General features: G+C 42.9%; 1 protein-coding gene across 2 annotated transcripts in view; it reads left to right on the forward strand.

Moving 5' to 3' along the window:
* Window positions 1-8,904: 8,904 nt before the first annotated feature.
* bin2 (Bridging integrator 2) overlaps window positions 8,905-25,903 on the forward strand; it is a 32,531-nt gene continuing 15,532 nt past the window's right edge. Inside the window, exons 1-4 of one of the 2 annotated variants that reach the window (XM_014131735.2) lie at window positions 8,905-9,187; window positions 12,833-12,913; window positions 18,309-18,363; window positions 21,679-21,773. In XM_014131735.2, the coding sequence (XP_013987210.1) occupies window positions 9,095-9,187; window positions 12,833-12,913; window positions 18,309-18,363; window positions 21,679-21,773 (324 nt within the window). In that variant the 5' untranslated portion in view covers window positions 8,905-9,094. 2 annotated transcript variants of the gene reach the window in all.

Raw genomic sequence — 25,903 nt, forward strand, 5'->3', positions numbered from 1 at the left:
CTGGCCTCTCCGGATTTTGTGTTAAACGCTCTACAACAAAGCTTTCTTAGTGTCCAACAAGCTTTTTCTGCCCATAACCTTGTTCTGAATACCTCCAAAACAATGGTCATGTGGTTTGGTAAGAAGAATGCCCCTCTCCCCTCAGGTGTGATTACTACCTCTGAGGGTTAGAGCTTGAGGCAGTCACCTCATACAAGTACTTGGGAGTATAGCTGGACGGTACACTGTCCTTATCTCAGCACATATCAAAGGTGCAGGCTAAAGTTAAATCTAGACTTGGTTTCCTCTATCGTAATCACTCGTCTTTCACCCCAGCTGCCAAAATAACCCTGATTCAGATGGCCATCCTACCCATGCTAGATTATGGAGACATAATTTATAGATCGGTAGGTAAGGGTGCTCTCAAACGGCTAGATGTTCTTTACCATTCGGCCATCAGATTTGCCACCAATGCTCCTTATAGGACACATCACTGTACTCTATACTCCTCTGTAAACTGGCCATCTGGCCATCTGTAACGGGCGAGTGGACCAAAATGCAGCGGGTATATTTATCATCTTCTTCTTTATTGTAGGAAAAAACACTTAAACAAACAAACGACGAAAACAGTCCTGTAAGGTGCACAGACTATACAGGAAACAACCACCCACAAAACACAAGTGAAACAAACCCCAACTAAATATGGCCTCCAATTAGAGGCAACGACAACCAGCTGCCTCTAATTGGAGATCCTACCAAAACCCCAACATAGAAATAGAAAAACTAGATAAACACATAGACATATAAAATGTAGAACATAAACCAAAAAACCCGAACCACACAAAACAAACACCCCCTGCCACGCCCTGACCAAACTACAATAACAAATAACCCCTTTTACTGGTCAGGACGTGACAGTAGCCCCCCCCCCAAAAGGTGCAGACCCCAAATGCACCTCAAAACAAAAACCCCACAAAAATAAACCCCAAACTTAAATGGAGGGAAGGGAGGGTGGCCAACGTCAACGACGGCTCCCGTGCTACACCCCCCCCAATCCTCCAACTACGGAGGCGGCTCTGGCTCCGACCTTAGTCCCCATTCTAACCTGCCCACCCCCGCTGAAGGCTCTGGGCTGAGGTGCGTCGCTGGAGACCTCGGGCTGAGGTGCGTCGCTGGAGACCTCGGGCTGAGGTGCGTCGCTGGAGACCTCGGGCTGAGGTGCGTCGCTGGAGACCTCGGGCTGAGGTGCGTCGCTGGAGACCTCGGGCTGAGGTGCGTCGCTGGAGACCTCGGGCTGAGGTGCGTCGCTGGAGACTCAGGCTGAGGTGCGTCGCTGGAGACTCAGGGCTGAGGTGCGTCGCTGGAGACTCAGGGCTGAGGTGCGTCGCTGGAGACTCAGGGCTGAGGTGCGTCGCTGGAGACTCAGGGCTGAGGTGCGTCGCTGGAGACTCAGGGCTGAGGTGCGTCGCTGGAGACTCAGGGCTGAGGTGCGTCGCTGGAGACTCAGGGCTGAGGTGCGTCGCTGGAGACTCAGGGCTGAGGTGCGTCGCTGGAGACTCAGGGCTGAGGTGCGTCGCTGGAGGGCTCCGGACTGTGGGCCGTCTCTGCTGGCTCCGGACTGTGGGCCGTCTCTGCTGGCTCCGGACTGTGGGCCGTCTCTGCTGGCTCCGGACTGTGGGCCGTCTCTGCTGGCTCCGGACTGTGGGCCGTCTCTGCTGGCTCCGGACTGTGGGCCGTCTCTGCTGGCTCCGGACTGTGGGCCGTCTCTTCAGGCTCCGGACTGTGTGCCGTCCCTTCAGGCTCCGGACTGTGGGCTGTCTCTGCCGGTTCCGGACTGTAGGACGTCGCCGGAAGCTCTGGATGGGGAACTGTCGCCGGAAGCTCTGGACGGGGGAACTGTCGCCGGAAGCTCTGGACAGGGAACTGTTGCCGGAAGCTCTGGACGGGGAACTGTCGCCGGAAGCTCTGGACGGGGAACTGTCGCCGGAAGCTCTGGACTGGGAACTGTCGCCGGAAGCTCTGGTCTGGGACTGCGCACTGAAGGCCTGATGCGTGGGGTTGGCTATGGGGCGCCAGACTAGTAACCCGCACCACAGGGCTAGTGCGAGGAGCAGGAACAGGACGTACTGGACTGGGAAGGTGCACTAGAGGCCTGATGCGTGGGGCTGGCTTTGGAGGCGCCAGACTATTGACACGCACCTCGGGGCTAGTGCGAGGAGCAGGAACAGGACATACTGGACTGGGCAGGCGCACTAGAGGCCTGATGTGTGGGGCTGGCTTTGGAGGCGCCAGAACAGTAACACGCACCACAGGGCTAGTGCAAGGAGCAGGAACAGGATACACTGGTTCTTGAAGACGCACTGGAGGTCTGGAGCGCACGGCCTGCACAACCCGTCCTGGCTGAGTTGTTACTGTAGCCTGACACGGGCGGAGTGCTGGCACAGGGCGAATTGGGCTGTGCTGAGGAATGATGGCTGCCTTGCGTAGAGCAGGCGCAGGGTTGCCTGGGCCTAGGAGACGCACTGGTGGCCAGATGTGCTGAGCAGGCATACTCCTTCCTGGCTGGATGCCTACTCTAGCACGGCACTTGCGGGAGGCTGGTATCGGCTGGTGTGCTTGCAGATGGGCGAGACCGTGCACACTTCCGCATAGCACGGTGCTCTCCATGCCAAACGCTCCCCATAATAAGCACTGGGAGTTGCCTTAGGGCTCACCCCTGGCCCAGCCAAACTACCCGTATGCCCCCCCAAAAAAAATTTTGGGGGCTGCCTCCTCTCCTCCTGAAATGGAGGATATAATGCCTCATACCTCCTTCGTTCTGCCTTTGCTGCCTCCAGTTCCTCCTTCGGTCGCCGGTACTCCCCAGCCTGCCTCCAGGGTCCCTTTCCATCTAATATTTCCTCCCATGTCCATGACTCCAAGTAGCTCTCCTTCTGCTCCTTCCTCCGCTGCTTGGTCCTTCTTTGGTGGGTGGTTCTGTAACGAACGTCGTAAGGAGTGGACCAAAATGCAGCAGGTAAATTTATCATCTTCTTCTTTATTGAAGGAAAAAACTCTTAAATAAACAAACAACGAAAACAGTCCCATAAGGTGCACAGACTATACAGGAAACAACCACCCACAAAACACAAGTGAAACAAACCCCAACTAAATATGGCCTCCAATTAGAGACAACGACAACCAGCTGTGTCTTCTGATCCCTCCTGTCTCAGCCTCCAGTATTTATGCTGCAGTAGTTTATGTGTCGGGGGGCTAGGGTCAGTCTGTTACATCTGGAGTATTTCTCTTGTCTTATCCGGTGTCCTGTGTGAATTTAAATATGCTCTCTCTAATTCTCTCTTTCTCTCTTTCTGTCTTTCTCTCGGAGGACCTGAGCCCTAGGACCATGCCTCAAGACTACCTGGTATGATGACTCCTTGCTGTCCCCAGTCCACCTGGCCGTGCTGCTGCTCCAGTTTCAACTGTTCTGCCTGCGGCTATGGAACCCTGACCTGTTCACCGGACGTGCTTGTTGCACCCTCGACAACTACTATGATTATTATTATTTGACCATGCTGGTCATTTATGAACATTTTAACATCTTGACCATGTTCTGTTATAATATCCACCCTGCACAGCCAGAAGAGGACTGGCCACCCCTCATAGCCTGGTTCCTCTCTAGGTTTCTTCCTAGGTTTTTGGCCTTTCTAGCGAGTTTTTCCTAGGAGTGTTTTTCCTAGCCACCGTGCTTCTTTCACATGCATTGCTTGCTGTTTGGGGTTTTAGGCTGGGTTTCTGTACAGCACTTTGAGATATCAGCTGATGTACGAAGGGCTATATAAATACATTTGATTTGATTTGATTTTTATTTGATTTAATTGGAGGTCCAACCAAAACCCCAACATAGAAATAGAACAACTAGATAAACACATAGAAATAGAAAATGTAGAACATAAACCAAAAAACCCGAACCACACAAAACAAACACCCCCTGCCACGCCCTGACCAAACTACATTAACAAATAACCCCTTTTACTGGTCAGGATGTGACACCATCTCTGTATACCCGTCGCAAGACCCACTGGTTGATGCTTATTTATAAAACCGTCTTAGGCCTCACTCCCCCCTATCTGACATATCTACTGCAGCCCTCATCCTCCACATACAACACCTGTTCTGCCAGTCACATTCTGTTAAAGGTCCCCAAAACACACACATCCCTGGGTCGCTCGTCTTTTCAGTTCGCTGCTTCTAGTGACTGGAACGAGCTGCAACTCAAACTGGACAACTTTATCTCAATCTCTTCATTCAAAGACTGAAGCTTACTGACAGTTGTGGCTGCTTCGCATGATGTATTGTTGTCTCTACCTTCTTGCTCTTTGTGCTGTTGTCTGTGCCCAATAATGTTTGTACCCTGTTTTGTGCTGCTACCATGTTGTGCTGCTGCCATGTTGTGTTGCTACCATGTTGTTGTCATGTTGTGTTGCTATCATGCTATGTTGTTGTCTTAGGTCTCTCTTTATGTAGTGTTGTGTTGTCTCTTGTCGTGATGTGTGTTTTGTCCTATATTTTTATTTATCCTGCTAGGTTAGTTCTCATAACCTGCTAGATTAGTTCTCCTAACCTCCCAGGTTAATTATCCTAACCAGCCTCTCCAGCTTAGCTAAAATGTTACAAGGAAATAGCAATTAAGCAGCCACCCAAAACGATCTTGGCAACCAATCTGCCCAATTAGCTATGTTTTCAGTTATGTTGATCAGCTTATTTTGATCCTCCCACTTATTTCGCAACACCCACTTACACTCTCCGCGTATACAGTTACCATGGGAGAATGATGACTGCCCCCTTTCATTGAAGCTACGGAAATCCAAGGTTGACCGCAGTACTGCAGGCATTGTTAGCAGAAAACATGATCCCCTATTACAGTGAATGGAAAAATTGCAATCTTTGAGGTTATTCTGCTTTCCCTAGTTACCACAGCCACAATTCCAGGTTTTTTCTTTTGCCTTTTGGTCTCAATTTAAGGTTAGGGTTAGGCATAAGGTTAGCAGTGTGGTTAAGGTTAGGGATAAGGTTAGGTTTAAAATCACATTTTAAGAAGATCATTTGTAGAAATAGGCAGGGTGTATGACTGTGGCTGTGTTAATTAGTGACGACCGGTCAATCTTCCAGTAAATAAAAAAGTTTTCAAGACAATCAAGGTACCAATAATTGCTTCTAATACGCCAGACGTATGTCCTTGAACCGAATATTTAAAAATCACATAGAAATTATAAGGATAATTAAGTTGCTAATGGCAGCCTGCAGTACCTCAGTCAGCCTTCAACTTGAGTTACTCAATAAGAGGGGGCAGCACTGAGCTAGGCTGCAACGTCACTTCCTAGAGTAGCTCAAACTGTAGCTCAAACTGCAAATGTTATGTCTCCATGAGACGCCATCTTAACCGACTTCATTTGGCTACAATGTGCTATTGAGTCTTCACATGAATGAATGGTGTCACGTGATTGATGGCTTTGTCCATTCATACTGTATATACAGTCATTGCTCTCTCCCTCCATTTGGCAAATCTGACCATAATTCTATCCTCCTGATTCCTGCTTACAAGCAAAAACTAAAACAGGAAAGTACCAGTGACTCGCTCAATACGGACGAGGTCAGATGACGCGGATGCTACGCTACAGGACTGTTTTGCAAGCACAGACTGGATTATGTTCCGGGATTCATCTAATGGCATTGAGGAGTATTACACCTCAGTCGTCGGTTTCATCAATAAGTGCATCGACGACGTCGTCCCCACAGTGACCGTACGTACATATCCCAACCAGAAGCCATGGATTACAGGAAACATCCGCATCGAGCTAAAGGCTAGAGCTGCCGTTTTCAAGGAGTGGAACGTTAATCTGGACGCCAATAAGAAATCCTGCTATGCCCTCAGATGAACCATCAAACAAGCAAAGCATCAATACAGGATTAAGATTGAATCCTACTTCACCGGCTCGGACGCTCGTCGGATGTGGCAGGGCTTGAAAACTATTACGGACTACAAAGGGAAACCCAGACACGAGCTTCCCAGTGACGCAACACTACCAGATGAGCTAAATGCCTTTTATGCTCGCTTTGAGGCAAGCAACACTGAAGCATGCACGAGAGCACCAGCTGGTCTTGCTCACATCGGTAGCTGATGTGAGCAAGACCTTTAAACAGGTCAACATTCACAAAGCCGCGGGGCCAGATGGATTACCAGGACGTGTACTCAAAGCATGCGCAGACCAACTGGCAAGTGTCTTCACTGATATTTTCAACCTCTCCCTGACAGTCTGTAATAGCTACATGTTTCAAGCAGACCAGCATAGTCCCTGTGCCAAAGGCAGCGAAGGTAACCTGCCTAAATGATTATCGTCCCGTAGCACTCACGTCGGTAGCCATGAAGTGCTTTGAAAGGCTGGTCATGGCTCACATCAAGAGCATCATCCCGGATACCCTAGATCCACTCCAATTCGCATACCGCCCCAACAGATCCACAGATGACGCAATCTCAATCGCACTCCACACTGCCCTTTCCCACCTGGACGAAAGGAACACCTATGTGAGAATGCTGTTCATTGACTACAGCTCAGCATTCAACACCATATTGCCCACGAAGCTCATCACTAAGCTAAGGACCCTGGGACTAAGCTAAGGACCCTGGGACTAAACACCTCCCTCTGCAACTGGATCCTGGACTTCCTGACGGGCTGCTTCCAGGTGTTAAGGGTAGGCAACAACACATCTGCCCCTGATACTCAACACTGGGGCCCCTCAGGGGTGTGTACTTAGTCCCCTCCTATACTCCTGGTTCACCCACGACTGCGTGGCCAAACACGACTCCAACACCATCATTAAGTTTGCTGACGGCACAACAGTGGTAAGTCTGATCACCGACAACGATGAGACAGCCTATAGGGTGGAGTCAGAGAACTGGCAGTGTGGTGCCAGGACAACAACCTCTCCCTCAATATGAGCAAGACAAAGGAGCTGATCGTGGGCTATAGGAAAAGGTGGGCCAAAACAGGCCCCCATTAACATCAATGGGGCTATAGTGGAGCGGGTCGAGAATTTCAAGTTCCTTGGTGTCCACACCACCAACAAACTAACATGGTTCAAACACACCAAGAAAGTCATGAAGAGGGCATGACAAAACCTTTTCCCCCTCGGGAGACTGAAAAGATTTGGCATGAGTCCCCAGATCCTCAAAAGGTTCTACAGCTACACCATCGAGACCATCCTGACCGGTTGCATCACCGCCTGGTATGGCAACTGCTCGGCATCTGACCGTAAGGCGCTACAGAGGGTAGTGCGTACGGCCCAGTACATCACTGGGGCCAAGCTTCCTGCAATCCGGGACCTATATAATAGGCAGTGTCAGAGGAAAGCCCATAAAATTGTCAGAGACTCCAGTCACCCAAGTCATAGACTGTTTTCTCTGCTAACGCACGGCAAGTGGTACCAGAGCGCCAAGTCTAGGACCAAAAGGCTTCTTAACAGCTTCTATCCCCAAGCCATAAGACTGCTGAACAATTAATCAAATGGCCACCGGACTATTACATTGCCCCCCCCCCCTCCATTTGTTTGTACACTGCTGCTACTCGCTGTTTATTATCTATGCAGTGAGGTACTGGTACCCCTTGTATATAGCCTCATTATTGTTATGTGATTGTGTTACTTTTTAATCATTTTTTACTTTATTTGGTAAATATTTTCTTAACTCTTCTTGAACTGCACTGTTGGTTAAGGGCTTGTAAAAGTAAGCATTTCATGGTAAGGTCTACACTTGTTGTATTCGGCGCATGTGACAAATAAAGTTTGATTTGATTGGCAAAAGACACCAAAGATGGTGAATAAATGTAGATAGGTCACTTAGGCTTTTTACCATTGAAGAAAATCGTCAGTTCCAGTATACTTAACAACTGGGTATATCTCCCATAGACACCAATGCAATAGCAGTTGGGTCTGGTCTTAGATCATTGACATTCATAGAACCAGAAAAAAAACTATACAGAAAAAAAACATTGATTGGCTATCCATCTACCTATACGCATCATTTGATGCTGCCTGCCGCTCTTTACGGCAAAATGTAACAACAAATTAAGGTATCATATTTCTCAGGTGAGTATTCACAGAGGAAGAGGCAAATGGTGAAGGTTGATTCCACCGTAAATTTGACCATGCAGATTAAGCAGATGTTAAGTAAGCAAACCAAGTAAGGACGTTTTGTATGGGGGGATAATGAGTGTCGAATTTGTTCAAGATAAAAGTGAATTCCTACAGTATTTTTATAGGTGAGGAATATTTGATCAAATTTAAGTTTTACAATGGTAGGTTGTTACGAGTATATTGATGTTTTCTACAAAAGATAATTGGCCAGATTCGTCTGACAGGGTTTCCCAAACTTTGTCCTGGGGACCCCAAGGGGTGCACGTTTTGGTTTTTGCCCTAGCACTACACAGCTGATCCAAATAATCAACTAATCATCAAGCTTTGATTATTTGAATCAGCTGTCTAGTGCTCGGCCAAAAATATAAACGTGCAGCCATTGGGGTAACCAGCACAGAGTTTTGGAAAGACTGGGCTAGAATATTCCCTCCCGCCAATACTTATTTACATGGTTACAGCGGACAACCATCTTGTCAATATAATAAATAATATTTTGTATTCATCCTGCGGTCTACCTTGACGATGGTAGGATTAACATGATGAGTTAAGTGTAGGCTTTATCCTGTGGAAGCGATTTCTAGAATATTGTAAAAAATAAAATAGTAATTTAAACACTCATACAAAGACCGGCCGCAGGGTAATTGACTGACTCGTTTACAAGTTTCAACAAGAGGATGGAACATGTTTCATGATGTCTGTCGACTGATTTTTAGGAAAGCTAGTGTCCGTTTCACTGCAAGGCAACCTTTTTAACAAGGCTGACACAAATGTTACATGGGTATGGCAAAGTCATGTGTGTGAGAGAGAGAGAGAGATTCCTGTCTGACATTGGTACTGACTCTTCTGCTCTCCGCCCCTAAGTACTTCAACAAAGATATAAGCACCAGAGCAGTGATTTCACAAGAGGAAGCATTAGCAGACCAGAGTGAGAGAAGAAGAAACTATGGCAGAGAACAAGATGGGGCAAAACATTGGGGCTGGGGCTGGAATTCTTGCCAAACGAGTACAAAAGTCATTGAATCGTGCTCAGGAAAAGGTAAGCAACAAGTTAGTGAAACGTGATATCTCTATGTTATCCTGAAATCAAGATTGCCACAATTCATTAGGCAATTCTACAACTACTAGCTTAGTCATTTGGGGTACTTGAACTTAATGACGCTTAACTGTTATTGGCCAGGGCCCGGTTTCCCAAAAAGCATCTTCAGGCTAAGTTCATCATTAGAACCATAAGATAAACTTAGTTTTAAGATGCTTTTGTGAAACCAGGCCCTGTTTATGTATTTTGGTCAGTGTGGAGGAACCTACTCTGAAAAGATAGTTTACCAAGCTACCAATTAGTTCACATTAAAAGCAGTTAACCTACACTAAAGCTACCACTACAAAAAAATATAGTTTACTTAACTAAAGTTACTGTGAAAACGTAGTTAACTACATCCAAACTACTTTGTGAAAAATGATCATGTATAGATCAGAAATGTCAGACTATAAATTACAAGAACAGAACAATTTGGGGTCATATGTTAACAGAATATGTCATTTATCCTATCAAACACAAAAACGATGTTTCAAGTGCGAATTAGGCAGGTCTGATGCCGAAAAATAAAGGATTTTTTTTGCCAACTTCACTGATCTTTTCTTTTTGCAAAAAACGTTGTGTGTAGTTCCAGTAGGAAAAAAAGTAATTAACTACTGAAAACAATTACCACCAAGCTACTGCAAAATGTAGTTAAATTATTAGTTGAACTACATGATATTGGTGACAGTAGGCCTACATTGTCCACTACAGTAATCAGGGGCGAAAATCTGATATCAACTTTGGAGGGGACAATTACATGAAATTTTCTCAAGAGTAATTCCTGAGGGGGACACCAAAAGTAGTGCTGTAACACAGCCTACATTGTAATATGGTAAATGTATATTGAGGAACCAAAGAAATAAGGTGTTTGCCGTACTCCTAACTACCGGTACCCAAAACTACACAACTAATCACAACAGCAATACCATTGCCTTTAACAAATCTTAGTTCAGTCACCAGTTTAAGTTGAGAGTGGGGGTATCCATGGCATTTTCCAATTATGTTCCTATTTTACAAGTAAAAAAAATTGAGAACCTTTCATAATGTTGCCAAACAAAGACTCAACAAACTTACCTGAGACTCCCTGTCTCTGCCAGTCTGTCCCTGCATATCTGTCCCCAACTCTGCTGTCTGTGTGCCATCTGTTGCCTGCTCTGCCTAATGACATCATTGTGAAACATTTCCATTAGAATTTCATTTCTTTCTTATGAACATTTTATCAACTAGTCTTTGAGATATTAGGCTACTAGGGTTCTTACTTTGCGTTTTGGTGTACTGAAAAATACTCTGATGTCCGTCTTTTATTTTTCTGCCATTTTTCTACCTGGCTGGCTGGCTACACCCACACACAGTGTGTAGGTTATTTACAGTAGGAGATGGGCTTCTATCATCTTATCTTTTATCATTCTATTTGGGCTTCGATCTAAAAGGTAGCTAGCAAATGTGAAACGGATTAAAATGACAAGAGTTGACAGCTGTATGAGTTCACCATTTACACAACATATGCTGCAACCTTTTGTAATTTTAATAGTTTGTTTCATATTGGCTGGCTTCCAACAATAGCTGAATTTGCAAAGCTAGCGAGCACCAATTCCGTTTCAGTGGTGTTTGCTATAATCTTCGCTACCCGGGTTAAATAAAGGTGAAATAAAATAAATAAATAAAAGTTCCCTTGCGACAATTTAGCTTTTGCAACGAGACCATTAAATATATTTAAGACAATGGTAGAAGAGAGTGTAGTTCTGTTCAGTTTGGACTCCAGTTTATCGCTAACCTTATCACAGGGACTTTGAAGCACTAACTTACATCATCTGCATGCCGATCTTGGAATAAATTGACGATAGCAAAGATTCCATCTTTGACGAGGCCACATAAATGGAATAGGTACTAGCTAGCTTAATAGTTAATATTTGCTCGCTAGCTCTGCATATTCAGCTAGTGTGTGTGCGCGATTGACTGGATTAACCTCACGTCAGTTACGTTCATTGAGTGCCTTTCAGACAGTGGATATGACCCCTCTGTTACCTTGCCAACTAAGGAACTGGCAGTGGATCAAACCATTGTGAGGCAAAGGGTGGGGGGGTCGCAATCTTTTGAAACTTAAGAACGCGCTATTAAGTGTCTAATCAGCACAATTGCTTTCATTGCGTATTATTAATATTATTGAAATTACATAGTTATGTTTCAGTGATATATTGGGGGGGACAAATCATATTTTTCCCAGGATGGGGGGGTCGTGTCCCCCCCGTCCCCCCCCGGGATTTCCGCCCCTGACAGTAATATAATTTCTTCAGACAGTCTCTCTATTGACTGTTGGCGTGTTCTTTACCACTGACAGACCCAAGCAATTGATGGCTTGTGAAAGGGCTTTAGACAGGTTTGAGAGTTTAATCTGTTTGAAGAATCATAACCTACTGAATGTAGTTGATGTTGATACCTCAATGACCCCAGGGTAATTCCTCAAAAGACAAAAAAAACAACAGTTCAAATAATATTCAATTTACCTTTTATTGTGAACTAGCCTATATCAAGTTAGTTGTCTATCCCAACAGAAAGCATCCACATTAATGTTGTGCTAGTCTGTTAATGCCATTTTGTTGATGTTGCATGTGGACACAAAATCTTCCACTTCCTGCCTCTGCATACACTTCCTCTCACTCACTGCTCTTACTCGGTGGTTTTGTGGTTCACTTGGCCTTGGTGCTGGCGTACTGCTCTGCTAGTTTCACTTTGCTGCTGAAACCCCCAAAAAAGGACAGGGAGTGTGGTTTGAAATGTCTGACAGATGAAATCGGTTCAATTGTGCCCAAGTTCCATCCAATCATTTTGGGTCAACAACAGATGTCATTTTTGGGAAAGGGGAATAATATAAATTTTGTTGGCCTGGGTTTGGAAAATAGTGAACATAACACCAGTAAGATCATTATGGAATACAATGTAGGGCCTAGATACTGTAAGTATCATGAAGGACATGAACCACCCGAGCCACGGCCTGTTCACCCCGCTCTCATCCAGAAGGCGAGGTCAGTACAGGTGCATCAAAGCTGGGACCGAAAGACTGAAAAACAGCTTCTATCTCAAGGCCATCAGACTGTTAAATAGCCATCACTAGCCGGCTACCACCCAGTTACTCAACTCTGCACCTTAAGAGGCTGCTGCCCTATATACATAGACATGAAATCACTGGCCACTTTAATAATGGAACACTAGTCACTCTAATAATGTTTGCATCCTGCTTTACTCATCTCATATGTATATACTCTATTCAACTGTATTTTAGTCAGGCCACTCCGACATTGCTAGTCCTAATATTTATATATTTATTAATTCCATTCTTTTAATTTTAGATTTGTGTATTGTTGTGAATTGTTAGATACTACAGCACTGTTGGAGCTAGGAACACAAGCATTTAGCTACACCCGCAATAACATCCGCTAAATATGTGCATGTGACCAATAAGATTTGATTTGAAGGGTGATTGTTAGTACCTCACACAGGTCAACCTGAACAACAGTACGACACCTATTATAGAGAGTCATGCCCATTAATGTTGATTGAAAGAAAGCTGTGGATATATCAACTGCTTTTGTTTTTGTCCTGTCATAGGTCATGCAGAAGCTGGGGAAGAACATGGAGACTAAAGATGAACAGTTTGAACAGTACTCCCAGAACCTTCTCAAACAACAGGTACTGATGAAGAAAAGCTCTGCTTCAATGTCATGCTGTTTCTGTCTCCCATGATGAACTGCAACACTGATGCAATAGATGTTTGTATCGATAAGCCCACTTTTTGTAACATGCTGTACTAGGCCTATATGAGTCATACTGACTGTTACTGTTGGTTGCTCAAGTCTCTCCATCCCCTAAAGGCCTTCCCACACTGTACGTCGGATTCAGTCTTTATTACATGTCACACATGTTACATGTCACACTTTGCGATGTGATCAAATTCAAATCTTGATTATCAACCTGGCCAGATTATATGATTTGCTTCAGTTCTCTCGTCACATTCTGCGATTGTCATGCATTGCAAGGATACTTCAGCAAAGTAGGCTACATCAACTGCGTCAACTGGGCATATCAAGCATGGCATCGAAAGAACGACTACACACCAGCAAGGTGTCATTGCCTGCAGTGTTCCTCCTATTGGTCAGTCACCCGATCCCTGGTGACTCATATGAGCTCGTAACACTAGCCAAACTCCACGATAAAGGCTCAACATTTCTGACACTTTCAGAACTTTGTCGGAGCTTACAACACACGTAGTGGTACATAATCATCAGATCTATACATACCCTGTCATACTGAACACGACGTGTACATTTTGTCTGGGACAGCAAAGCCGTGGCATAAGACTGAAAAATCTTACAGTCCGTGTGGGCCTTTAGGCACATAAGGACCATATTCACTCAAATGAAATCTTTTTGCATTGATAACTTTAGGATCCAAACTCTGAGCATTAGGAATGGTGGCCTTCCTTGCATTTTTTGTTTACATTATTATTTTTTCTATGTAATTTCATTGACTGATATGCTGTCAAATGGCCAACTGACTAGCCACTGGTTGGTCGCTCATTTGAAAAAGCATTGGAAAAACCAGAGGTTGTTTTGTCTGCTAAATCAGTGGTTCCTAAACTGTGGGGCGTGAGGGTCCGGCTTTAAATTTAGTCTTGAAAGTTGTAATAGTAGAATGCACAAGACACATCACTTCCTCTTGTCATGTTAGTTATTGCATACCTTAGAGCTATTTATAATTTGTCAAATGTCCAGATCAACTAGCTTTAAAACTGCAACATTTTCTTTGCACCCCATGACAAAACGTGTAGAATTGTAGGAAATTAGCTTCAAACCTGTACAATTCTCTCCACTTGGGCCTCCCAAGGGGTGCAGTAGTCTATGGCACTGTACACATTGCTGGAGGCGTCACTATAACCCCGGGTTTGATCCCAGGCTGTGTGACAGCCGGCCGTGACCAGGAGACCCATGAGGTGGCTCACAATTGGCACAGTGTTGTCCGGGTTAGGGGTGGGTTTGGCTGGTCGGGATTTCCTTGTCCCATCGCGCTCTAGTGACTCCTTGTGGCGGGCCGGACGCCTGCAAGCTGACTTTGGTTGCCAGTTGTACGGTGTTTCCACCAACACATTGGTGCGGCTGGCTTCCGGGTTAAGCGAGCAGTGCGGCTTGGGAGGGTCGTGTTTCGGAGGACGCATGGCTCTCGACCTTAGCCTCTCCTGAGTCCGTACTGGAGTTGCAGTGATGGGACAAGACTGTAACTACCAGTTGGATATCACGAAATTGGGGGAGAAAAAGGTGTAAAAGTACCCCAAAGAAATCTTTCCACCAGCAAGAGGAGTGTGAACAGTTTGTCATGAACAGTGCTTGTTCCCATAAATATAGACGTGGCACGTGTGCTAGGGGTGTGGGATGTTCCCCAATGCTGGAAGGGGGGCCCCCCAAGTTAAAAAGTTTGGGAACCCCTGTGCTAAATTACTGTTTTTGTGTTCACATAGAAATGTCCTCTGATTCATCTTGAACAGTGCATTCGGAAAGCATTCAGACCCCATCACTTTTTCCACATTCTGTTATGTTATAGCCTTATTTTAAAATGCATTAAATTGTTTTCCTCATCAATCTACACACAATAACCCATAATGACAAAGCAAAAACAGGTTTAAAAAAATAAAATAAATAACAGATCACATTTTACATATGTATTCAGACCCTTACTCAGTACTTTGTTGAAGCACCTTTGGCAGCAATTACAGCCTTGAGTCTTCTGAGGTACGACGCACACCTGTATTTGGGGAGTTTCTTCCATTCTTCTCTGCAGATCCTCTCAAGCTCTGTCAGGTTGAATGGGGAGCATCACTGCACAGCGACTTTCAGGTCTCTCCAGAGATGTTCAAGTCCAGACTGGCTGGGCCACTCAAGGACTTTCAGAGACGTCCAGAGACTCCTGCGTCGTCTTGGCTGTGTGCTTAGGGTCGTTGTCCTGTTGGAAGGTGAACCTTCACCCCAGTCTGAGATCCTGAGTGCTCTGGAGCAGGTTTTCATCAAGAAGCTCTCTTTACTTTGCTCCATTCATATATATATATATATATATATATATATATATATATATATATATATATATATATATATATATATATACCTCGGTCCTGAATAGTCTTCCAGTCCCTGCCACTGAAAAACATCCCCACAGCATGATGCTGCCACTAACATGTTTCACCTTAGGGATGGTGCCAGGTTTCCTACAGAAGTGACGCTTGGCATTCAGGCCAAAGAGTTCATTCTTGGTTTCATCAGACCAAAGAGTCTTGTTTCTTATGGTCTGAGAGTCCTTTACGTGCCTTTTGGCAAACCCCAAGCGGGCTGTCATATCTTTTACTGAGGAGTGGCTTCTGTCTTGCTACTCAACAATAACGTCATGATTGGTGGAGTGCTACAGAGATGGTTGTCCTTCTGGAAGGTTCTCCCATGTCCACAGGGGAACTCTGGAGCTCTGTCAGAGTGACCACCGGATTCTTGGTCACCTCCCTCACCAAGGCCCTTCTCCCCTGATTGCTCAGGCTGCCAGCTCTAGGAAGAGTCTTGGTGGTTCCAAACTTCTTCCATTTAAGAATGCTGGAGGCCACTGTGTTCTTGGGGACCTTCAATGCTGCAGAAGTGTTTTGGTACCCTTCCACAGATCTGCGCTTGTACCACAATCTTGTCTTGGAGCTCTATGGACAATTCCTTTGACCTCATGGCTTGGTTTTCGCTCTGACATGCACTGTCAACTATAGGACCTTATCAAATCATGTCCAATAAATTGAATTTACCACAGGTGGACTCCAATCAAGTTGTAGAAACATTTCAAGGATTATCAATGGAAAAAGGATGAATCTGAGCTCAATTTGGAGTCTCATAGCAAAGGATATGAATACTTATGCAAATAAGGTATTTTGTTTTTTTTAATACATTTCTAAAAACCGTTTTCACTTTGTCATAATGGGGAATTGTGTGTAGATTGATGAGAAAAATGTATAATTTTTATCAATTTTAGAATAAGGCTGTAACGTAACATAATGTGGAAAAAATCAAGGGGTTTGAATACTTTCTGAATGCACTGTATGTTGCAAGGGAGCTTTCTCTGACGTCTGGTTAACTGTTTCTGCCCTCAGATCTGTGTGCATTTTTAAATATCTGTATTTTGGGTCATTTCACCAAATCAACACATATTAAGAAAAAGTTGTCTTAAAGGGGCTTTTGAGTGGCTTAGCGGTCTAAGGCACTGCATCTCAGTGCTAGAGGAGCCACTACAGACCTGGTTTGATTCCAGGCCGTGATTGGGAGTCCCATAGGGCGGAGCACAATTGGCCCAGCGTCGTCCGTGTTAGGGCTTTGCCGGTGTAGGCTGTCATTGTAAATAAGATTTTTTTCTTAACTGACTTAAAGGTTAAATATATACAATTTATTAAAAAAATGTAAGAGCGACTGACGCTAAAAAGCTATTTCTTGTTTGGAAAATGGCCGATGTGGCATTGATATGTCAAACATTTATTCTAGTGTCAAAATGGACTACAAAGTGTGAATGGGTTAATTTTGGTCAAAAAGTAGTCTTGTCCAAAAATTTGTTTTGGGAGAAGAGAAAAGGAAGGGTACCATAACAGTTTTCTGTGGGTTGGGCTTATTTTAATCCTGCCCACAGCTGGCAGCACCCAAGTAAGCTGATCATAATGCCCATGGTCAATTTGGTTTGACATTTGATATCCCTATTGGGCTTAGGGATCATCAGGAAATTACACAATGTACATGGGACAATATTTTAAAGGTCAATATCTCCAAATGTTAATGACTTAAAAATCTTAAACCAACTATAAATTGTAGAAGTTCATATATAAATATTGACAGCATTTAATGAGACAACATGAAAATATTGTCCCATTTACATTGACATTTATTGACGGTCCCTAACTATCCCCAGAGATAGACTATCCAAAGTCAAAACAAATTTGCCACTCTTCCCACCTATGAGCACACACGAGACACCCACATCAAACCTTACCCCATAACTAACTCAAGTTTGAATTCAGTCATTGCCGCTAGCATTTAATTAACCAAACAAGTCCACCCAACCTGGTTTCAGAGCATTTCGTATTATTCTGTACGTAAATCTGAGACACTCTATTTAGTATATGTTATTCCATTTAGTATATGTTAGGTATGGTTACATAAGACAGATGGTTACTTAAGGCTAAAATTAAAGGAGGGTTGTTGATGGGGGTGGATGGGTGGGTGTATATCCATCTCATCACAGCTAATTAGCAACTTTTAAACTACTTTTTATTACCTTGAAACTACTTAGCATGTTAGCTAACCCTTCCCCTAACACTTTTAGCTAACTCTTCACTTAACCTGACCGTAACCCTTTAACCTAATTCCTAAACTTAACCCTAACCCCAAGCCTACCTAACGTTAGCGAACTAGCTAATGTTAGCCACCTAGACAGAATACATAACATATCATACATTTTGCAAATTGGTAACATAATACGAATTGTAATTGGTAACATATCATAAAAAATGGAGTGTCTTGGATTTCTGTAGAGAATAATATGAAATGCTCTGAGACCAGGTTGGTCCACCATGCCTTGCGTAAAACTATATACTCCTTATTCAGATAAAATTTTTGTTGTTGTTAGTTTCTCTGGCTCCTTGAAGCATCAAAAGGTAATCCTTGTTCGAAAAGGACAGTGTCACTTTTAAAACACCTTTAAAAAACCTTTACAGAAGATAAACCTCCAAAAACACTGAAAGAGAAAGACACCAGGATCTTCACAATTCAAGATGTACAATCATACCACAAACAATAACAGTAAAGAATGTATACTGTACATTCTTTGCTGTTATTGTTTGTGGTATGATTGTACATCTTGAATTGTGAAGATCCTGGTGTCTTTCTCTTTCAGTGTTTTTGGAGGTTTGTCTTCTGTAAAGGTGACGTCAACTACTGGAATGGGTCTTTGATTGATGGATGCTCTCACTGTAAGAAATGTACTATAACAACTCGCTCATTGAATCTTCTGTCTTTTCAACCAACAGAATGATGGGGGAAGACTATTCAAAGAAGTCCAAGCGTACTTCCGTGCAGTGAAAGGTAGGAGCTGTCTATTTGAGTTGTCTATTTCATCTCACTCCATCGCAGAGGTTTCTCATGGGCACAGGAGCACCTACGGTTCTGATTAGTCTAATCAAATCAATTACATAACCGGTGGCTTAATTTAAGTTGTTAAACAACAAAACTGGCAAAACAGGCAGGGTTGGCTTAGAATGTTGACAAATGTTATCACATTTTTATTGAAAACATAAATACATTTGCACAATGAGCACTTGTCTCTCAAATACATTGTTACAATTGTTGGTTAGCTAGCTAGCAATTTTTTTGCCATATTACCAATGAAATCAGTCAAAACACCTCAAAATGAGACATGGTATCAAGAACAAGATGAAACTAGCTGAAACGAGCCACTTATGATTCCCCACAAGGTAGTTTCTTGTCATTGTTGCTAGCTGTTAGTGTTGCCCTGTGAATTTAGGCAGTTCAGGCTGCCATATTCATATTCAGGTCAAAACCAAATGTCTACAATCTTTGTGTTGTCATGGCCACAAGATCAGAAATCTTTACCCTATTTTTTTTCTTCTTTTGGCTTTGATGTAGTTGTAGGCCTATATTTTGTACAGTAATGTGTTCAATTTGACACATTGGCCCAAGTCTCTTTTTGTAAACTGACAATACTTTCAAATCCTCTCTGGTGGCATGGGAGAGAAAGTAAAGAGGGAAGTGAATTCCATCTATTATTAGATTATTTGTTTTTGCAATCCTGTCTATACTGTCAATTTATAAAAGCAAAGAACTGAGGACCATTAAAAAGGGCAGACTCAGCAAATGAATGTATGATTCATTTGAGCTAGAAATTATTGTGTTAGTACTGTTTTTTTTTATATATATATTTTTTTTTTTTGTGCAACCGTTTGCATTCCACTTCAAATGAAGCCCATGTTGTTTTGACCTTGCGTAGGTGTAGCATTGTGCCTAAAATCCAAAACTTTATCTTAATGTTCTTTCCATTATGATTTCTGTCATGCCAGGTTGTATTTATTAGGTTTACACTTGACACTTACCTGTGATTTCTGCTATCAGAATACGAAGATCGCATTGAAAAGACGGGTCTGATTGTGTTCAGATCTGGCTGACCCCTTCAGGAGGTGGTCAGGGATGGATTATGTGCGGATTTCTCCTCAGTCTTGATGTAATCAGGCTACCGAAAGTGCATACAGTGGGCGATGTCATCAGCACCCCTCCCACAATTCTCCAAAAAATGTGTATTTTGGGACCGAGGCACCTTTTCATTATAACGTCGGAGGAAATAGGTACCAAGTGTGTGAGGAAAGTGTTTGCTGGACTCAAATGCTAGCCAGCTAACTAATATTTAGAAAATAATGTTTGGCTGGCTAGAGTTATGCTAATCCATTTGCAATCACTTTAGCATTGCTTGCCAGCTTGCTGGCTAGCTACAGAAGTTAGCTGCCTAGTTAGCTACTGCCAATTGTGTTATCATATTTAACCCATTCCACCGTTTGTAGACTGCATACTGGCATTTGAATATAGAGCGGGAAAAGGGAATCCAGAAACACTGTGGACACGTTTGACACATTTAAATGTAGACTTATGACGCCTTCGGAATTCCATGATCAGAACTACGATCAGAATACTAAAGCTGCATGAACTGTGAAGTTTAGACACATCCTTATTGGTGTACACCGTAGCAAAATGTTTTGCTGCAGAAAATAAGTGTTCATGTAGTCCCAACTTGTTTGGTAGTGAATACTACCCTTGACAGTGTCTGGGGATGTAGTGAATACTACATCGTGTGTAAAGCCCTGAAAGAAATTTATGAAAAAAATCCCCTGGCCCTGATGAACTAGACCCTCACCTTCAACACCTAGCCGCTGACATCATTGCTCCCCCCTTAACATGTATTTTTAACCTTACACTTGATGTTAAGGAAATCCCCAAGTTATGGAAATCTGCTTTTGTACTGCCTCTCCTGAAAGGTGGAGATCCCTCTCTACTTTACAACTATCTACCCATTTCAAAATTGTCTGTACTATCAAAGGTACTGGAGTCCTTAGTTAGTAGGCAACTTGATAAGGAAGCTCAAGCTGAAAATAGGATTTTATTACCGGCATAAGGCTTGTTTTTCTTTTCCTGACCTGTTCACCGGACGTGCTTGTTGCATCCTCGACAACTACTATGATTATTATTATTTGACCATGCTGGTCATTTATGAACATTTTAACATCTTGACCATGTTCTGTTATAATATCCACCCTGCACAGCCAGAAGAGGACTGGCCACCCCTCATAGCCTGGTTCCTCTCTAGGTTTCTTCCTAGGTTTTTGGCCTTTCTAGGGAGTTTTTCCTAGGGAGTTTTTCCTAGCCACTGTGCTTCTTTCACATGCTTTGCTTGCTGTTTGGGGTTTTAGGCTGGGTTTCTGTACAGCACTTTGAGAATATCAGCTGATGTACGAAGGGCTATATAAAAATAAATTTGATTTGTTTTTCTTTTGAGGCCAGGAATGAGCTGGTACGATGTGCATTACTGTCGGTTTTAGATTTTAGTGATGTTATATATATGCAGGCCTCAGCCATTACCCTGAGAGCACTTGATTCATTGTATCATGCAGCCCTCAGGTTCATTACAAATCAGAAACGTCTAACACATTGTGATCTCTACAGCGCTGTTGGCTGGTCGTCATTGACCTTGCGTAGGCTTAAACACTGGTATACACTGATTTATAAGGCCATATTAGGTAAAATGCCATTTTATCTCTGTTCTTTTTTTAGTTAGGTCAGTAAATAAGTATCAATTACGGTCCCATTCTGATTTGCTTCTAACAGTACCAAATATTTGAACAGGTCATGGTAGAAATAGTTTTAGTTATTTAGCACCGTGGTCCTGGAATTCTCTTTTGAACATTGTAAAATGTGATCTAGTTTCGTTGGTGGAGTTGAAACACTTGATCGATGTATATATTATAGAAGAGTGTAATTGTTTTTAGGCCAGCTGTTTTTAGTCAAGATGTTTGTTTTTAAATGAAATATGTTTTTGTTGTACTGTATGTGTGTTTTATAGTTTTGTTTTTTGTTGTGTGAGTGTATGTAATTTGGTTTGTCTGAAACGTTGTTCCCCTTGCTGCTATTGGACCAGGTCTCTCTTGGAAAAGAGATATTTATCTCAATGAGAATAAACCTGTATAAATAAAGTTAAAATTAAAAATTAAATAAAAACATCCCCAGACACTGTCCCCTAGCCTAGTCAACACCACTTGCCTAGCAGATCACTTGTTATCTACCCACAAACATTTTTATGGCAAATGCAGTCAATTTTCCTTCTGTCCTTCTCTACAGTGATGCATGAGACATCCAAGCGACTGTCCCAGACGTTAAGAGACGTCTACGAACCTGACTGGCAGGGAAGAGAGGACCTGTCTGTCATCATGGAGGTGGGCTACAGCTGGGTATTTTGTTGTGGTCTATAGTAGGGATGGGTGCGGTTATTTGAATATCCAAACAGATGTTAGTATTAGATCACTTGGGAGAGTATTCATTTGAGAGAAAAATATAGGTATATTTTTAACAATGAAAAGGCTTTGTCGAAATGTTTATAAAACTGACATTGCTACATAACCTACAAGGATAGACATATATTATAATAGATATAGATATATATTATAATACAAGTTTTTTTATACTACCTGTAGCATTCACACGTGTAGCTTGTTACGCTTGGTCAATCAAATTGCCGTTACAGTCACAGGCTTCATGTGTAGCAAGTGAAGTGGGCATATTTAGAATCAATGCAAAATGGAAAGTGTAGCGGTATTTATATGTACCACAGAAGAACCAAGAAATAAAGAGTGACACCTCAGCTGTCTTTTTGGGCTTTTATGTAGATCTGCAATGGTATTATGAAAAGACAGGACAGGGATACTTCAGTCTTCAATGCACCATCTGACAAGTTGTTCTATAGAGGGTCGTGACCTGACTATCATTAATGTGATGACTGCTATTTATCGAATAATTACCTACTATGTTTAATTATTACTCAATTAAATTAATCATATAACAATTAACTCATTAGGAATTTGGGGCACCACGGGAAAAGTTGTTTACAGAGCTACTATCTCCCGACTTAAACTCTAAAGATGATCTAAATATTTCTTACATCAATAACAGTCAATTATTAATTATTTCCTCATATCAGTCTCATTCTGAACGTCGTTGACTTCATAAATCTGCACAAACCCTAACCTAAGTGATGAATCAGCGATACACAAATTGGCTTAATTATGTATTTACTAATTAACTAAATAATCACACAGAAATACATAAACACCCATACACACACACACATACACACACAAGGTATAGGTTATTGATTACTAACACGATGCAATGAAAACAGTCCTTTAGTGGACTAACCCGATATGATGGCATGTTACACAATGGAAAGAGGATGGGGAAAGATAAAGCGCGGGAGAGACAAAGATGGTGAACTTATCGTACATACATTTGGAAACTATGCTCACCGTAAATATGAATATTTAGCACCCTAACAACCACTCATTCGGATTAGAAATGTAACATATATTTACTTGTAGGTGTCTTTCTCTGTCGTCTCTCTGTTGAAACCACCTGAGGTCACAATGTTCTTCTTAGTTGTAGGCTTCTTTTGTTCTGGAGTTTTCTTAGAATGGATGCTTCAGGTGTACCACACAGTGGTGAGAGGGTTCTGTCTACCCCTCTTTGGTCAATTGTCCTAGACTACTTTACATGCAGAGCTGCAGACGGTGGTCTAGTCTTCACCTTCTTCACTCATCGAGAGTTTCAGAGGGTCTTACCATTTTCTGGTGTTGTAGTTTTAACCATTTCAACGTGTGGACCACATTCTCACGTCCTCTGGACTGTTTTTAAATTCGCAGCAAGTCCTTTTAAGCACTCTGGCCTTGGAGGGTGTTCCGTCCTGTTGACACAATGTCTGCTCACGTGGGCGTGGTTATGACTGTGCTCAGGTTTATATGAAAAGTTATCTCATTTAAAGGCTAAAATCACATTTCTATCTTTTCAAAAATAATGAATCCTATAATTTTTACAACATTTAGATGTAAATCTGATATGTACATTGTGAAAGCTCTTAGTGGCAGCAGCAGGGCGGCAGCGTAGCCTAGTGGTTAGAGCGTTGGACTAGTAACCGAAAGGTTGCAAGATCAAATCCCTGAGCTGACAAAGTACAAATCTGTCGTTCTGCCCCTGAACAAGGCAGTTAACCCACTAGGCCGTCATTGAAAATAAGAATTTGTTCTTAACTAACTTGCCTAGTTAAATAAAGGTAAAATAAAAAGTTAATGTTTCTGTTATAACATCTTTCTGATCGTTTTAATGACATCACAAAATATACATTAATTTTGCATATTCCATCTATCATCATTCCCAACATTCTTTGTTAGAAATATTGTTTCATTATCCACTTTTGGATGTTGGAGTTTTGGTGGCAAAGTCTCTGATTTTCAGCCTTCCATTTCTGCAGCGTCGGGGAGAGTTTCAGCAAGGTATTTATGTCATAAAACAGGCCATCCTCAAATCTGTGCCTAGCTGATGGGTCCATTTGATCCTCACCAAGGAGAGACAGTCATGACAAGAGCATGAAGAAAAGTGAAACGCGTATCCTGTCTCACATCTCTAATACATTGCTAGGTGCTTTCAGTGTTGACAGTATTAAAATACAACTTATGTACAAAAACACTGTAATACAAACAAGCTACAAAGTGAAATTGCATTTATCCCATTCAGATCTTAAAGAGCTAAAACTACATCTCCCATAATGCAACCCTAGCATACGTTGGCAGCTCATGTTAATATCATTCAGCTACTGTAATTGCCAACTTAACATCAACAGGTAGTACTAGTAGCACAATAAATGGAAATATAAACCAAAAGTAAAGTTCCTGGCGGTCATAGCGATCTGATTCCCTCTTCTGTCTGAACTTGGAACACTCCTGTTAGCGGGCTTGGGCCACTGACCCTTAACCTGGATGTTCTGTTCTGCGTTGTGTACTGTTCTAATAATTTGAAGTTTGATGGAATAACTATTTTAACTCTCCTACACTCACTCTTAATTTCAGCAAGACGTTTTCCTCACAGGGGTAACCTTAACCTAAAGTTGTCCAGAAGGACAGCAAAGAGACTTTGCCAGGTAGAAATATGCCCTTATACATATAACCTCTAATAAAGTATTTCTCATTCCCTTAATCTATTGATTCTTTCTTGAGATCTATTTCTCTATTAATCTATCCTCTGGGCCTTTTTTTCACTGGGGTACTGTCACTTAGGCCTACACTTCAACAAAAGTTGATGGGACTTCAATCAATCTTTTGTCAGGCTCAGCAATCACTTGACTCGTTGACTCTAAAAGTCTTCTGACAGGCTTTACAACTCTTCCAGTTTGAGTTCTCAAGGTGCCTTCACTGGATCCAGGACTGTATCAGTGAGCTCAGCCCTCTGGCTGTTTCTGTGCTCTTCCTCACTCTGGTTACTCATTCTCTTCTTAGTAGATCCTATGCATCTAGAGATGCTGACTGATGCACTTCTACTGCTGATGCCATCTAGACTGCTCACTGACATCCCTTTTCTACTTGTGTCATCTTCGGAAAGATCACTTGAAACATCACTCGGGATCCTTGAGGTGCTTCCTGTGCTCGAGCTAGCTGCGTCTCTGGAGATCATGTCCTTTCGTGGACTTGGAGGATCGGCTTCTCTCATGTTTACTCCATCTTCCAGTCCCGAATATGTTGGGGCTTCTGTGGGCCCCTCAGGTTTCTGGCCAGGTTCCGTGGCCCCTCAGGGTTCTGGCCATCGAGAATCCAGGCACCAGTCCTTCGATCCTCTGAATCCTCAACCATATCGAATACCGGTCTTTCGGCACCACTGTCTGCATTTATGTCCTACTCTGAAGTAGTAGAGGTGACTGTGGACACCTTGTCTGTCTGTCCCACCGGTAGGAAGTTCACTGGCAGTACGAAGTTTTGATGTACTACCTTACTCTTCTTGGTAGTAGGATTTTTGACTCTGTAGACTTTCCATGTGATCACATAGACCGTTGAATCCCACAAGTTGGCAAGTTTTCCTTTTCCTCTTTCCTTTCAGTTTGCCAAGAGAACTCTATCTCCAATCTCTAGGCCAGTACCCTTCACTCTCTTGTTATACTGCCTTGCTTGCTTTTTCTGAGAGTCAGTGGTGTTGGTCTGGGCGATTCTGACAGACCTTTTGGAACGAGTCGACATACTCGTTATGAGTCAAAACATCTTTGCTCTTCAAGGTGCTTCCAAACACGATGTCCACTGGTAGCCGTGGAACTCGGCCAAACATCAGGTAGAACAGTACGAATCCTGTCATTTAGTTTGTGGTACAATTGTACAAAAAGGTGAGCGCCTGTATTATCTGGGGCAATCTTTCTTTTGCTCTTGCTGGCAACGACCGGATCATGTTACCAAGCGTGTGGTTGGATCTTTTCGTCTGACCATTGCCCATAGGATGATATACAGTGGGGGAAAAAAGTATTTGATCCCCTGCTGAT

Source organism: Salmo salar, chromosome ssa12 (assembly GCF_905237065.1).
Source record: "Salmo salar chromosome ssa12, Ssal_v3.1, whole genome shotgun sequence".
NCBI classification, from domain to species: domain Eukaryota; kingdom Metazoa; phylum Chordata; class Actinopteri; order Salmoniformes; family Salmonidae; genus Salmo; species Salmo salar.